The sequence below is a fragment of the Takifugu flavidus genome, unplaced genomic scaffold (assembly GCF_003711565.1).
Source record: "Takifugu flavidus isolate HTHZ2018 unplaced genomic scaffold, ASM371156v2 ctg261, whole genome shotgun sequence".
Taxonomy (NCBI): domain Eukaryota; kingdom Metazoa; phylum Chordata; class Actinopteri; order Tetraodontiformes; family Tetraodontidae; genus Takifugu; species Takifugu flavidus.
In genome coordinates, this window is record NW_026621913.1 from 47,503 (window position 1) to 63,471 (window position 15,969).

The 15,969-nt window shown below is 45.2% G+C and overlaps 2 protein-coding genes across 2 annotated transcripts; both read left to right on the forward strand.

Annotated features, from left to right (window-relative positions):
* Positions 1-674: 674 nt before the first annotated feature.
* Positions 675-8,219, forward strand: LOC130519972 (uncharacterized). The gene is made up of 5 exons (XM_057023561.1): positions 675-752; positions 883-997; positions 1,272-1,346; positions 4,949-6,174; positions 6,469-8,219. The coding sequence occupies exons 1-4, from the start codon at positions 675-677 to the stop codon at positions 5,662-5,664; spliced, it is 984 nt and encodes a 327-aa protein (XP_056879541.1). The 3' UTR covers positions 5,665-6,174; positions 6,469-8,219.
* Positions 8,220-13,920: 5,701 nt separating this feature from the next.
* On the forward strand, positions 13,921-14,884 carry LOC130519969 (amidophosphoribosyltransferase-like). Its single transcript, XM_057023560.1, has 3 exons — positions 13,921-14,022; positions 14,239-14,359; positions 14,431-14,884. The coding sequence occupies exons 2-3, from the start codon at positions 14,284-14,286 to the stop codon at positions 14,589-14,591; spliced, it is 237 nt and encodes a 78-aa protein (XP_056879540.1). The 5' UTR covers positions 13,921-14,022; positions 14,239-14,283; the 3' UTR covers positions 14,592-14,884.
* The last annotated feature ends 1,085 nt before the right edge of the window (positions 14,885-15,969 follow it).

Genomic DNA, 15,969 nt, shown 5'->3' on the forward strand with positions numbered 1-15,969 from the left:
TAAAATGTCATGTATTGATGTTCCAGCTCCACTCGCAGTGAGCTGCAGTTACGTCGGTGGCTTTCTGATTTAGACTGGTTTTCTTTCCAATGTTGAGTTATTACTAATCTTTGTTATGTACTTCATATGTAGCATAGGTAATTTACACACTCTACTAAAATAGGACTTCATAATAGTTCTTTATTGAGCAGTTCCATGCGTCCAGTGGCCTCGCTTTCTACAGCAATACGTGCGCGAGTCAGATAAAGAATGTTTGGTTTAATAAGGCATTATACCTCCATCTAGTAGACACAATAGGTATGACGTAGACAGTAACAACCTGTGTGTTGCAGGTGACATATTTGATTTAATGCTCCACTGGAGGATTTGGAGACAATCAGCCAGACTATCTGCATCCTGCTTCAGAAATGAGGAACGCTGGAGTCTTTACCTCCCTGTATATCTGCTAGGTTGGTACAACCGCCTGTTCATCACCTTCATCCCGTGGAGGCACATCTTCTTCATGCTGCAGACATACTTTCCCACCATGCTGATGATCGTCCTGTCCTGGGTTTCCTTCTGGATCGACCTGCACATGTCTCTTTAGGTCATCTTAAATTGTGTCTATAATAGTGTTTTTAATAATAGTGAAGAAACTATTGTGGATGTCCGGCCACACAAAGAACTTCATAAACATGTCCATCTCCCGCAGATATCGCCACAGTGCTGACCATGTCCACCATCATCACAGGTGTGATGTCTTCCATGCCTCAGGTAACTGCTTCTGTGGCTGTGTGGTGCCTTCAGGGACTTACATTAAATTCCCTCAAATATATACTTTTGGAGCGGGATATGTGTACCTGAGTGCCCAAGTTTTTCCTCTTTGTGCTTATTTTTGACTCGGGTGTCATATGTGAAAGTGGGCATCTACCTGTGGACCAGCTCTCTGTTGGGCGAATACGCTGCTGTAAACTCCTGCACCACCCTGGAGGAGATAAGGAAGATAAAGAGGGGGAAGGTCAGCGACTATAGCAGCAGAGTTTCTGTCATACTCAAATAAGATTAACAGAAATGTACGAGTTACTGCCTCCCTCTAGTGGACAGTGAGGTACACTACAACCGGTACTCAATTATAATGATGATTTTCTCTGCTATTTTAGCTTCAATCCACCTTTAATGCCACCCAGGCAATGCCCTTTGATGGCTGTTTCCATGACAATGAGATGGAGCTGACTCCATTCTCTCGCATTACACCCACCTTGACTTCTGACCCTCTCACCACTCCATCCCAGGTGTCAGACACGAGGCCCATAGAGGGGACTCGACTCCGCCGACAAAGGTCCATACCGGAAAACGTGGATCTGCTGGTGAGCAATAGTTACCTGATAGATTCATACTCGTGTCTGGCGTTTCCTCTGTCCTACCTGCTCTTCAACACCATCTACTGGAGCCTGTATTCCTGAGGGTCAGAGGTTGTGTCGACCTCCATTCCATCTTTGAGAAACCAACTCAGTATCTTATTTGTCAGCAGGAAATCAGGGTAAAACTTCAAGTGATGCTGATGCCAGACTGATAAGGAGTTTATTGGCTCAATGATCTTTTTTTTTTTAAAATAGAAACACGGTGGTGTTTGTTTTGAGATGATCCTGTTCCTTCTTCCTGCCTTGGGTTGTGGTGGCTACTTCTTTAGCCCTGTTATAGGGTTCTGATTCCACCCAACTTGTGTTCCAGTGGGTGGTGAGAGTCAAATGGGAGGTGCTGATCTGTGTGTGGGTTTTCTGTGGACCTTGATGCTGAACTTTGTGTCCTCCTTGATCTTAACTGCACAGTCCAGGAAGGCCAGAGCACAGCGGCTTTAAACACTTCAAAGGAGATTATTTTTGCGAGATCAAAACTGTTAAAAGGCCATTTTGGGTTGTGACAATAGGTGACTTTAACTCAAAGCCATTGAGCTTTGATCATAAATTGCTTTAATCTTCATACAAAACTCTTAATAGTAAAGTATTACATGAAAGTATTACATACATTAATCATCACCTTGTATTATGCTACGGGTCAATTTGACCCGTTTTGGTTTTTGTGTTGACCAAAGTACTGGTTATCTTTGGTTTTTCTTCATGAAATTTTGTGACTTTTCCTCATCTAGGGTCATGAATTGGTGTGTAAAATTTGGACACTGTGGTGTTTAGTGGAATGTCTGTGCAGAGTTTGAATATGAATATTATGTTGCGGGTCATTTTGACCCGGACACTTTTATGTGAGTAAGTAGCAGTAAATATCCAAAATAAACATGCCTTTTGATGTCCTTCTGATCTACATCAAAGAGTATTGTGCTGTGATGTACATTTAATTGTATTTTGACTGCCAGAGACCCAGGTGCATCGAGGAGGGACTTTCTCTCCCTTTTTCTTGTCACTTTTCTTATGCCATCTCTTTGACCAACACACCAAAAATGAGCTCCAGAACGTTTACAGCTGAAGAAGCTTTATCACAGATTTTGAACTCAGACACTGATGCAGAGGAAGAGGTTTCAGAGACAGAGGATATTTCAGAGACCGAGGACAATGTAACTGATGATCCAGATTTTCAATTTTCTGATGATGAGGAGGATTCAGAGGACGAGCCTGCCGTTGTCTCTCCATTGGATGAAAGCCAAGGAATGCAGCAATCATCATCCACAGAGGAGACATGGGCATCTAAAGATGGTAAAATAAAATGGTCAACATCACCACACCAAAGCCGAGGTAGACTGTCATCTTCCAATGTCATCAAAATGACTCCCGGTCCTACAAGATTTGCTGTCACACGAGTTGATGATATATCAACATTTCAGCTCTTCATATCCCCACCAATTGAGAAGATCATACTGGAAATGACCAACTTGGAGGGGAGGCGTGTATTTCAGGAGAAATGGAAGCCACTGGATCAGACTGACTTGCATGCTTACATCGGAATTCTGGTATTAGCTGGAATGTACAGGTCAAAGGGAGAAGCAACTTCAAGTCTATGGGATGAAGAGTATGGAAGGCCAATCTTTCGAGCAACAATGTCTCTGGAGACATTTCACATGATATCTCGTGTGATCCGATTTGACAACCGTGAAACCAGAGCTGGTCGTCGTGAAAGAGACAAACTAGCTGCAATTAGAGATGTATGGGATAAATGGGTTGAAATTCTACCTTTGTTGTACAATCCTGGTCCACATGTTACTGTAGATGAGCGCCTTGTTCCATTTAGGGGGCGCTGTCCTTTCAGACAGTACATGCCCAGTAAGCCTGCCAAGTATGGCATCAAAATGTGGGCGGCCTGTGATGCAAAATCCAGCTATGCATGGAATATGCAAGTGTATACTGGAAAGCTACCTGGAGGAGCATCTGAGAAGAATCAGGGGATGTGTGTGGTGCTGGAGATGAGTGAAGGGTTGCAAGGTCATAACATCACATGTGACAACTTCTTTACATCCTACCGCCTTGGAGAAGAACTTCACAAGAAAAAGCTGACTATGTTGGGAACAGTCAGAAGAAATAAGCAAGAACTTCCCAGTGAAATTCTTAAGATGCAGGGCAGACCTCTGCATTCCTCAGTATTTGTTTTCACGGAGAAAGCAACAGTTGTTTCATACTGCCCAAAGAGAAACAAGAATGTTCTTGTAATGAGCACAATGCACACAGATGCATCTCTGAGCACAAGAGAAGACATGAAGCCACAAATGATCCTCGATTACAACTCCACCAAAGGAGGAGTTGACAATCTGGACAAAGTCACAGCAACATACAGCTGCCAGCGCAAGACTGCCCGTTGGCCCTTGGTGATTTTCTACAACATTGTGGATGTGTCTGCTTACAATGCCTATGTTCTGTGGACTGAAATCCACCAGCAATGGAATGCCGGGAAATTGTACCGACGTCGGCTTTTCCTGGAAGAACTCGGCAAAGCACTCGTCACTCCCATGATCCAGAGGCGAGCCAGGCCAGCCCGATCCTCAGCAGCGGCAGCTGTCATTGAAAAGGTCAAGATGGGGTCATCCAGCCAATCTGCAGTGGATCCAGTGGACACAGGTGTAAAGAAACGGAAAAGATGCCAGGTCTGTCCCTCCCGAGATGACATCAAAACAAGTACCTCTTGTGTGAAATGCAAGAGTTATATCTGCAGAAAGCACACAGTTACATTCTGTCCATCATGTGGAGAGCATTGAAATGTTGAATTTGGAAAATGTGAAAAAAGGGGCAAGTTAAATGGAAAAAAAAATTCATAGGGAAAAACTTGAACAAAATAGTTCCTAAATATAGTGTTGAAATTAAAATGTATTGTTATGTCTCTTTTCTGAATGTTCATATATTCTAAAATAAAGTTGTTGTTGGTTTAAACTGTTTTTTGTCTGTTTTGAATGGATTTACACAGTACGGGTCAAAATGACCCGCAACATAATTATTGTAATTTTTTTTCAACATAATACAAGGGTTAAAGGTTAAGCCACAATTACCACCATTACACGAAGACAACTCACTTCTCTGCATAGATTTTTTTTTTTATTCAGAATCAGATCCGCCTCATTCTTTGATCCTTCCACCGAGCATCACCCTCTAAGATAGACAAGCTACGTACTGACATGCACACTCGTTAAAGGTAAGTAATTGAGAGTTGATGGTTAGAATCAAGTAGAGCTCTGTTGGCAACTCTACCAAAGTCTAAATGTTCAATATAAATCGAATTTGTGCACAAGAGGGTTAGGCTGGTTTGATGTAAGTCACAATGAAGCAGGTGGGTGGGGGCGTGGCTTGTGTACCATGTGCCGGCCCCTCTCAAACTGTAGCTAACTCGGCCTTGCTCCTGCCCTAATGATTGGCTGGGGAGGGGGCGAGGCGGAACTTTCCTCTTTCTCCATGAGGCTGGAGTAGGGAACGGATCTGTCAATGTCTTTGAGTGTGTGTGGTCATAGCAGTGGCTTTTTTTGTTGTTTCCTCTTCAGGCTGCAGACCATGGGGTGGCGCTTTATTATGGAGAAGACTACTGGCCAGCGGAGTGAGATCAGCAGTCTGTCACACTCCCGCCCTAGGTAGATGGAGCAAGGTGACTGTGGAGCTCGGGCAGCATGCCACCGCAGTAGGCCAGCATGCATGCTTGGATGAAGAGGTTAAAGGAGACAGCGGAGGCACATGTGATGAGGAAACGGAGGTTTTTAGCAATCCGACACGTGGTGTCGGGCCCACCCTTGAACCACATCCCTTTGTGGCACTGCCCAGACTGAGCACAGGCGGCGAGAAAAATGCTCCAGATGGGTCAAAGCTGTTCAAACCAGTCCAGCCAACTCTCGTTGGGCCACCGCCCGTTGCTTTCATGGTGACTGAGGCATCAGGTGACCAGCAGAGGCCGAAGGTAGATCCAAAACCGCATCGCGATAAGGACGGCGAGGAGGTACGTGTTGTAATGACAGCTCCGTATCAGGCGTTCAAACCGACCCACAGCTTCTACAGCATACGTCCCATTGACACTGATGACCTTGAGCAAGAGCAGAGCCAGTGTGCAACAGCTGGAGCAACAGATGAGTCCATTCACTGTGCTGCAAATCAGTTTATTAACACCTCCTCCTGGACCAGATGCTGGTTTATTACCAACACCTCCTCCTGGACCAGACGTCTCCAGTCAGAGCCGCTCCTATTCAGACATCACACCACCACACACTGATGTCATGACCTGGTCTCGCAATTTCAACCATCCAGTAACTTTGTACGGTCAAGAAACTCGCCGTGGATCCACCAAATCTGAGTTTGACTGGCAGGACAATGCAGACCTCAAACGTCCATGGCTTCCAGCTAATTCACGCATATGGAAAATCCCGAGCCGAGATGAGGGCGATGGTCCCTCTGTCTTGTTTTTATAACGCATCACATTGGGAGCCTGACGCACCTGAAGACCTCGGCACCCCGAGAACTGAGCGTCAGCACGTTGCCACTCAAACGTTGCCCCCTGGTGCTCGTGGAGATGCTTCCACGCCATCATCCAAGATTCACTCCATCTGTCCTGAGCAGCAAGTGATGGCTGAAGGGGGCGACAGTGGGGAAAAGATGAAGGGGAATGGTGTGGGTCCAGGGCACACCCCAGGCTCAGTTCCCACAGACGGGCAGCGATGTGGACATCCCAGGGCCAGTGTCGGAGCTCCAGCCCTCCAAGGCTCACAGAGACTGCCTACAGCCTGTAAGTATTAGCCAGATGTGTGGATCTGGCTGTCATTGGCACCTGGAGAAAGTTTTTATTTCCTGATAAATTCTCTCAAATTGAGCGTTGGAGGTCATTTTCCACATTGTGTCCATTTGAGTCATTTAAATAGATAAAGCTAAATGTACAGGCACCATATGTCCAGCAGGTGGCAGTGTTCATTTTAAAAAAGTAGTTCCAGATTTCTTACCGTAGTTATCACGGATGGGTTGATTAGGACCCGAATGCAGACCAGGACACAGTGGTAAAATGGTCAAACAACTTTATTTACAGGGGGAGGGAGCACACGAGGGCAGCCCTCCAGGACTGCGGAGGGAACAGGGGCGGCCCTCTAGGAGACACGAAGCTGGAGCGCCCCCCCCAGGAAACACAGAACACCAGCACACGACGAAGATGAACAGACACCCTGGCACTGACTGGCAGGCGCAACCTGCTTAAAACCTTCCTCTGGTGTTCGGGTCGGCACCGACCCGTTTTCAAGTTTGAAATGCATTTAAAAAAACACGTAAATTAGTTTATTGCGTCAAGGCTTTTTGACTTTGTCAAGAACCTCTATTTCAACAAAATAAAACAAACAAAAAAATGTTTTCTCTAAATTATAAAATGCTCTGGTTGAAATTATGACCTTTGTGTTGTTCGGGTCGGTTTCGACCCAGTTATAAAAGTAAGATAATAAAGCAATAATTAGAACCAAAACTTAAATCATAAGTGCACTGTCAGCCAGCTCCCAATCGTGAGCTTTAGGGGATTCTCATTTTGCCTTGTTTTCCAGTATACCTGCACAAAAACAAACAACTGTGACAGGCAGAAATGTTTTCCGCACAACAATGTCACTTCAGACCTTTCGCATGATATTAAGAGTCCTCAGATTTGACAACAGAGATACCAGAGCAAGATCTGACAAGCTTGCCCCCATCAGGGATGTCTGGGAGAGATGGACGCAGCTCCTTCCACTGATGTTCAACCCAGGGCCAGAGGTGACAGTGGATGAACTGGTCCTCGATATGACTGCTGGACTGCAGGGTCACAATATCACTTGTGACAATTTGTTTTACCAGCTATGACCTTGGACAAGAACTTCTCAGGAGGAAACTTACCATGGTGGGCACAGTGAAGAAAAATAAACCTGAGCTACCTGCTGAAATCTTGCAGGTGAAGGACAGGGCTCCACTTTCCTCAAAGTTTGCTTTTACAGACACCACCACTGTTGTCTCATATTGTCCAAAAAACGGAATGTGATACTTATGTTGACTCTTCACAAAGATGCAGCTGTGTCATCAGGAAGTGACAAAAAGCCCACAATCATCCTTGACTACAACAAAAAGGAGTGGACAACCTGGACAAGCTGACTGCCACCTACACTTGCCAGCGAATGACCAGGACATGGCCAATGGTTGTGTTTTACAACATCCTTGATGTGTCTGCATGTAACGCATTTGTGTTGTGGACCCACATCCACCAAGGGTGGAACTCAACCAAAAAAGCCAAGCGGAGAATGTTTCTTGAGCTGGGAAATTCACTTGTCAAGCCACACATTGAGCGAAGGGAACAGGTGCCCAGAGAACCAGACGCTGCCGCCTTTGTCAGACAGCTGCAGAGCGCACCTTGCACTCCGTCCATGCCATCAGCAACACAAAGAGCATCCGCAACAGCATCCTCCTCAGCCAGCCCTGCCTCAACACCAACCAGAACAGCCACAGCCACAACCCCACTCAGGCAACCTGATTCTAAAAGAAAGAGGTGTCAAGTCTGCCCAAGCAGTAAGGACAGAAAGACAAATGTATTGTGCTTCAAGTGCAAGAAATATCTCTGCAAAGAACACACTAAAAGTGTCACTTTTTGCCACACATGCATCTAAACACACAGACATGTTCTTGCACACAGACTTTTACTCTGATTTGGTATTTTGGTTTGATTTGCTAGATTGGTTGTTGTTTGTTTGACCTTGCAAATCTATATTTTGTGTTATGACCTGTTCTGCTTTTCATTTTGTGTTTATATTAAAGTTCTATTGCTGAAAAAAATACTTTTTTGCCTTTTTCTTGAAGTAAATATATATGGGTCGAAATTGACCCGTAACACCATAGATGTTACTATAGTTAATATTAAAATGAAAAAATAAATAAAACAAATTTATTTAAGAGATGTGTTCTAATAGCACTTAGTAATAGTCAGGTAACACAACAACCTTTTATTTATATGATTCTGTTGAGGTTCATTTTACCATTTTTTTAAAATTGAAATCGAGGGGTATACTGACAAAAAAAAGGCCCAGAGGCCTACACCAAAAATATTAAAACCAATATTTTCATGGATATGGAAGCCTAACAAGGTAACCAAAAGATGATAAACAAATTGGATGATAGCTAATTGTTTTTAGTGTATTTTACAGCTGATTTAAGACACGGGTCAAAACTGACCCGTTAACATCAGCGATGGTAACAGAAAACACAAACACAAGAGGAAGGTTAAATAGGCAGTTTTCATGACCAGATTATTAACTTTTATGTTGCCAGAAGACTGTCAGTGTTCTGCTGGACCTCAGTGCTGCTTTTGATACAGTTGATTACAGCATCCTGTTACAGAGACTGGAACATGTGATTGGGATTAACGGGACAGCACCAGACTGGTCTGGCAGCATGGAATAAATTTTCATTGTTATGCTGATGACACTCAGCTTTATTTATCCATGAAACCAGAGGAGACAGAGTTAGTGAAGCTTCAGACCTGTCTTAAAGACATAAAGTCCTGGATGTCTTCAAATATCCTCCTCCTTAACCCAGGAAAAACTGAGGTCATGGTGTTTGGTCCTGAACCTCTCAGGGATAGATTAGATCACATGATCACTCTAGATGGTATCTCATTAACATCTAGTCTCTCTGTGAGGAATCTTGGAGTAACTTTTGATCAAAATCTCTCCTTCGACTCGCACATTAAAACCGTCTCTAGAAGTGCCTTTTTTCATTTGAGGAACATCGCAAAGATCAGGAAGCTACTAACCCACCATGATGCTGAAAAATTAGTCCAGCATTTGTTACTTCCAGGCTGGACTATTGTAATTCTTTATTATCAGGGTGTCCAAACTCCTCTGTAAGAAGCCTCCAGTTGATCCAAAATGCTGCAGCCAGAGTTTTGACAAGTATTGACAAAAGAGATCACATTACTCCTGTACTGGCGTTGCTTCATTGGCTGCCCGTTAAATTTAGAATAATTTTTAAAACCCTTTTGACCTACAAGGTCCTCAGAGGCCTAGCTCCATCCTGCCTGGAGGAGCTAGTGACACCTTACCAGCCCAATAGACCGCTCCGCTCTCAGAATGCTGGTCTACTTGTGGTCCCCAGAGTCTCTAGAATGGGGGGCTGAGCATTTAGCTACCAGGCCCCCCTGCTATGGAACCAGCTCCCTGTCCAGGTACGGGAGGCTGACTCCATTGCTACTTTTAAGATTAGACTTAAAACCTACCTCTTTGAAAAAGCTTATTGTTACTAATTTTGTAGTTCCAGTTATTACCATAGACAGACAAATGATCATACTTAGGGGGTCATCTAATTATTATCTTAACATATTAGTTACGCTGCTATAGGCCAAGGCTGCCGGGGTCCAGAAACATGATCCCCTGACAGGCCTCTGTCACCCCACTGGGTCATGGTTTCCTCTCCTCCCTCCTCACCAAGTAAACCAGCATTGTTATTTCTTGTGTAGTTTTTATGACCCCCCCCCTGCCATATTCATCTACAGGTATTGCCGCCTGTAGAAGATTCTGTCAAGCGCCTAGAAACAAATCTGATTGTAACAGACGCTATATAAATAAAGATTGATGGATTGCTTGATAGTTTTAGATCACGGTGGAACACACCTGCCTTATGTATTTGAATTGCAGCTTTCACCAGCTGCCTCATGATTTCCTGATGGACAGAAAGAAGGTTGAAAGAACATCCAAAGATATTATCAGACCTTGCTCTGCAGCGGTGGAAGGCGGTCCACCGTAACACGATTGCCAGCGTCAATACCTTATCCAGGACTTCGTCTATTTGGACGTCAATATACTCCAAAAGGTCCATGCAATACTCTGGCCTCTCCATGATCAGTAGGAGTTCATCATCCAAGTTGGTCCATGCTAATGGTGATATGCTGCCCCTTTCTCTTTCATGCCACTGTCATGTACAGCTATAGTAAATCTGTGTTTGCAGAAGAATGAGAAAACTACAGAGAAGTTTCTGAGCTGGGAGGAGGAGGATTTGGAAGGGTGTATTGTGGTTATAGAACAGACGATTTATTTCCAGTAAGTACTTTTCATGGAATTGCACCAAACATACAATCATCACTGTTCTCGTTGAGACATGATTCTTTTCTGCAGATGGCAATTAAGCACATCAATAAAGCCTTGTTCAAATACCAGGCAGTGGTAAGGCTAACTTTGATCCTACCATCAGCTGTTGAATTTAGTGTGGAGCTTTTCCTTTTTGACTGATGACCAGCAGTAAACCACAGATGACAACAAAGACACGATGGGTGGGATCAAAGCATAAAGACTTTGTTCAGAGTCAAAACATTAAAGAAACACCAAAGCCATTTTGAAAGGCATATATGAAGACATCAAAGCCAAGATGTATGAAAGAATCTTGGCATGAAAGTCAAAGATATAGTCAACAAAGTTTCTCTGCTCAATATACTAACAAAGTGTGCAACATTGACTGTCGAGCGGTGGTACAAAGCAGAAATGGGCGTCTCTCCCAATAAATATAAATGTGAGGAATCCTCAAAACTAGGTGACTGTACCGTAAAAGAAGCCAAATCCATGTTTTTCATGCTGGTGTGATTCATTTAATACAAAAGTTTAAAGCAGACTGGATTTACCTCAAAATTAGAACACCAGTCCAGCCACCAGCCCAGAAGAGGACGGTAGGGTGGTGAGCAAAAAGAGGAAGGTCAACTCTGACTGTAGGCAAATGGCAGCACGCAGAGACATCTTTGGAACAATTTGTCACATTTGTCAATTCAATTGCTGATTCTTTAACCTGTGAGAAGATGGAGGGCAGTAAAAACATGCTAGGTTTATGTTATAACATACATATTTAAAGTCGCTTCATGGTAAAAGAGATGAACAGTGAGTTGAGGTGGGAGTTACCTACAGGTATAATCTACCACAATCAGCATTCTGTGAACTCTGATTCCAGCATGACACATTCCGGTTCTTCTTAAAGATTTTAGATCCCAGGAAGATCTTGTGCATCCCCCTTGAAATAGATTTTAAAAAAAAGAAAAAGATTTTAGCACCTTATAACTGTGAACAGGCCAAAGATGAAATCTTCCTCAACCTCCAGAGAATGTTCAGAAGAGATGTGCAGAGTTGTGACAACCAGACATGTTTATGAGCCATAAAATAAGGTTATAGAATAGAGGAGTGGAAGGTAGACAGAGGTGCGACCACTGATGACAGAGGTGCTGAGGAAAACAGAGGAAACAGTGCTGAGTTCAAGGGGGTGAAAATGTTAAGGTTCTCGTTTGGACGGAGCCCAATGGAATGGATCAGGAGTGAGTCCGTCAGTGACAGTACACGTTAGTTGCCGATAGGACACTGAAAGTGGAATTACCAGGCAAGATACCTGGAAGACCAAGGAGGGGATTTATGGATGTAGTTGAAAGAGGACATGACGTGAAGAGGACTGGTCCAAGAGAAGAGGCTCGGGGAGATGGGACAATTGAAGCACCAAGAAGTATCCAAAAGTAGAGGAAATTGTGTTGCAACCCTACGGTAACGTAGGGGTAAGTTAGTATGACAGTGAAAACCAAATCAAATACAGGATTGCAAACCTCGATTCTTTCTCCTCGGTCTCGGTGTGAGCAGCAGGCAGGGGTTCGCCTCACGCCACCTTTCCTTTCCCACTTTCTCAAGTCCTCCAGCAAGAACAATAAACATCCTCATGTGGGCCGATGCAGCCGCGCGGCCATTTTTATTCGTCCAATAACGCTGCACCTTAATAAGCGTAATCTGTGGGCTAGCTCAAAGGTTAAAGCCCGCCAATACACCAGAGTCCCAGCGTTATATTGCCGATTGGTAATTTCCTTGCTGGTGGCCTAATTGTTGAGGTGTGTGTGGAGATCATTTGGAAATGATCCATCACTTAGTAATGTAATAATGAGTTTCCGGTGGTTGGCTGGACCGAGGTGGCCTCCCCCGCTCCCTGCAGAGGGGAGCTGTTGAACCAGAGTGCTGCGCTGTGTGCCGAGGCGCAGCAGAGTGGAATAAGAGGAGCGAGATGATGAGTGTGAATGGGATTGTGTGTGTGTGTGTGTGTGTGTGTGTGTGGTACTGCAGCACTCCTAATAAAACCAGCTTTATCCCATCTCGTCCTCCAATTTGTAAGTACAGACCTGCACTGAATAGGAATCAGCATCCAGCCCCCTCCTGGTGCGAAGGGCTGTAACATCCTCAGGTGGAGGGAGCGACTTTCCTCTTTTCTTCCTTGTTGTCTTTTCCCAAAACTGCAAAGTCGGTCTCAAAACCCAAACAAACGCCTGACATGTCCGGTCACCAGGAAGCTGTTGATGACGTGTGCTCTCGAGGTCATGAGGTGCTGCTTCTGTGAAAGGCGGCCATTATCACAACCCATCATTCCCATCATTCCTCCAGCAAACCGTTCTGCTGCCTCCGCCGCCACATGGAGCAAATTTTGGGACGTCTATTGAGAGGCGGGGGGAGGGCTCCTCGGCAGAGAACTTCATAATGTGACAGTTAATGATGGATGTGGCGTCAGGAGGAAATGACATGAAAAGCTCCGGGGTGTTTGTTAGCGCTCGTTTCAGTCACTGCCAAGATCTCAGTCTGAGGCCGCAAATCTCCGGGAAATAAAATCAAAGTGTGCGTGGAGTGAGCCAAACTGTCTGCTGTCAGACGTCGACTGGAAAGTTGATGGATGCCTGTTAGCAGCGGCACTGCAGACAGCAGCTTTAAGGCAGTTTGGGTTTGTTTACTGGGAAAATGGGATGTCGGAACAGGTGAGATCCAGGATATTTCCTCCATCTGCTGGTTAATTCCCAGCTCATGTTGATGTCTTCCTGCATTTCCCAGTGGATCATCTCCACCAACAGATGGCTCAGTCCACACGGAAAAAGGGATTTTCAATCATAACTGAATATCCATGGATGTTTTGGATCAGAGGACGAGTCCCAATGGTTCCAGTTTCAGAGTTCCGGGACCTTTTGGTGACACGACTGACACTGAAGAAGCAGCGTTTCGGGGCTGGCTCGCCTCGGGCCAACATCAGCCCGACTTGACCTGTTTTTAGACCTGACGTCCTGATCGAACCCGTCTGGTGTCACTTGTGTCCAACTGAGGGTTCGGGTTAGACAAGCAACACCAGGGTGTGGGAATGCGACGGCGTTCCGAGGGTCTTTACAAACACGGCATTTCACACTTTAGGGCTCAAATAAAGAGGGATATTATTAGAAAGGTTCTGCCGTGTGGCGTGGACATGAAATAGCACCTGCGAAGACCTCCGGTCACATTAAACCCGGGCAACACATTTTTATTTGATCATTATGTCATTTCTGCCCACAGCCTGGTCAAGCCCCTCATTCCTTTGTACAATATAACTGTCTCATTTGGCCACAAAAGGAAACTTCTCTGGCAGGCTGAAATTGCTTTATTATTCCCCCAGAGTCTGTCGCATCCCCCAGCAGCTACAAACTCATCACCCATCACCGGCTCTTTGTCTGAGAGGAAATAAAGTGTCAGGATTTTTGGTGCTGATTGACGACTCCATCGTCAGAGGCAACACCATCTGCCCCATTATAAAACTGTTAAAAGAAGCGGGTGCAACTGAGGTTGGTTGATTAACTGGGACGATCAGAGCGGTGGGCAAACAAACGGTGGTTGATAAGGAGTCGGTCAATAAAAGTCAAAGTTTGTGTTGAGGACTTTACATTAAAACACTCACAAACATGGGAATTGAAGTCTTTGCAAATAAACTGGACACCGTTATTGCTGAGGATGTCCTTAAAAGTAAGTGTAAATTCAGGGAACCTTTTCTCTTTTGATAGGTGCATATCAGGGTTGCCTCTCCACCAATCAGATTTCCCTGTTACATGGGCATCAACATTCCAACCAAAGAGGAGCTCATTGCCAACAAGCCCGAGTTTAAGGACATTGCTGGATACATCGGTAAGCACCGTTACTGTACGAGCTATAGACCAGTGTTCAGTGTCACTCATGCGTCCACCGCTGTTGTGTAGCTGCGGACAGTGTTAAGTATCTGACTATCGAGGGCCTGGTGTCAGCTGTCCAGGAGGGAATCGCCACAAAGCAAGAGAACAAGGTGATCGTGTCCCAGAAGAGAGTCGGTCACTGCACCACCTGTCTGACAGGGAAATACCCAGTGGAGCTGGAGTGGTAACCTAAACGGTTTAAATGCTTCCAACAGCTTGCGCTCGTATTGTTTCGTGCTGTGCACATTTGAGAGCAAACAATACGGTAACTGTCAGATTCTGATAGAACTTGAGCAAAACTAACCTATGAGAGCACATGTGGATGGGACCAAAAAGTCACTTTTACTTTGTTTATTCATTTACGTTATTTCGTGAAACATGCCTTTTATGGTCGTGTAATCACATGGGCCTTTTTTGTTTTTAATTAACTGGAATTTCATGAGTTTGTGAAAGGATAAATAAACCATAACTGCAATGAGAAGTTGTTTGAGAGACTTAATTGTGAATTTATTGACGTATTACAAAACATTTAAAATAACATTTATTAAGAATGAGAATGTACTGTACAACAGGTGAATCTAAAAATCACACAACCACAGCAGCAGTTTAGTAACAACCCTCTGATCTCGCATTGTTCCACACGGCACCGTTGCCATGGCGAGCAAACGCAACCAACAAGATTCCAGGACCTGTAGGCCGACTGCTATCAGTGGTCACCACCAACTCCTGTTGAAGAGATGGTGACAATGAAAATGAACAAAAGGGATCAAATGCCACATAAATGCTCCAATCACATGGGGGAACAACCTGCAAGTAAGCACAACAGGAAGGAGTGATCGTGCTCAAACAGCAGAGCACATCGAGTGGTCCAAAGAAGCTCACCTGGTTCACGGCTCATTCGTGTTCTCTCGGTGGGGACTGAGGTGATGCGAGGGAGAAAGCTTTTTTTGGTCAGGCTGTTGCAGACGCCGTCATGCAGCCGCGCTGGTTCTGCCAAAGAGAGACAACGCCTCAGCATTTCAATGCTGTGGCGCTTGGACTCCGGAGAGGACGTGTAGGACTGATCTCTGGAGCGTTTGGAGACTGGGGAGCTGTCCAAGCTTTGTTCACGAGCATGTTTCCTCAAAAGGGAGCAGTGAGGTGGCACAGCGAGCACAGCCAGTGAGGAGGAAGAGCGGTTCTTGCTGGCTTCAGGGTTTTTGGCGCAAACCCGGCACGGAAATCTTTTGAAGAACGGGGGCTTGCTCTGGCACACGAACCTGTGGTACAGCTTTATAAAGTCCCTGTCCAGATCCTTGGCGGTGTAGGAGGTGTTGTCCAGCAGAGAGGCGCCGAAGGAAAGTTGGTGCCTGTGCCTGTTGTGACCCGTCGCTGTGGCTGAGGGAGGCAAAAGGGGCTGCACCTGGTCCAGGGGGGCTTCCTGAGGGAAAAGCAGCCTCTGGACTGCAGGAGACTTGACTTGAGGCAAACAAACTTTGGGGCTTCTGGTAACGCTCTGAGGTGAGCTGGGCTTCCTTTGAAAGGGACTCAGTCTAGCCAGGGAGCTGTAGGTGTAAGTTCTGTCAG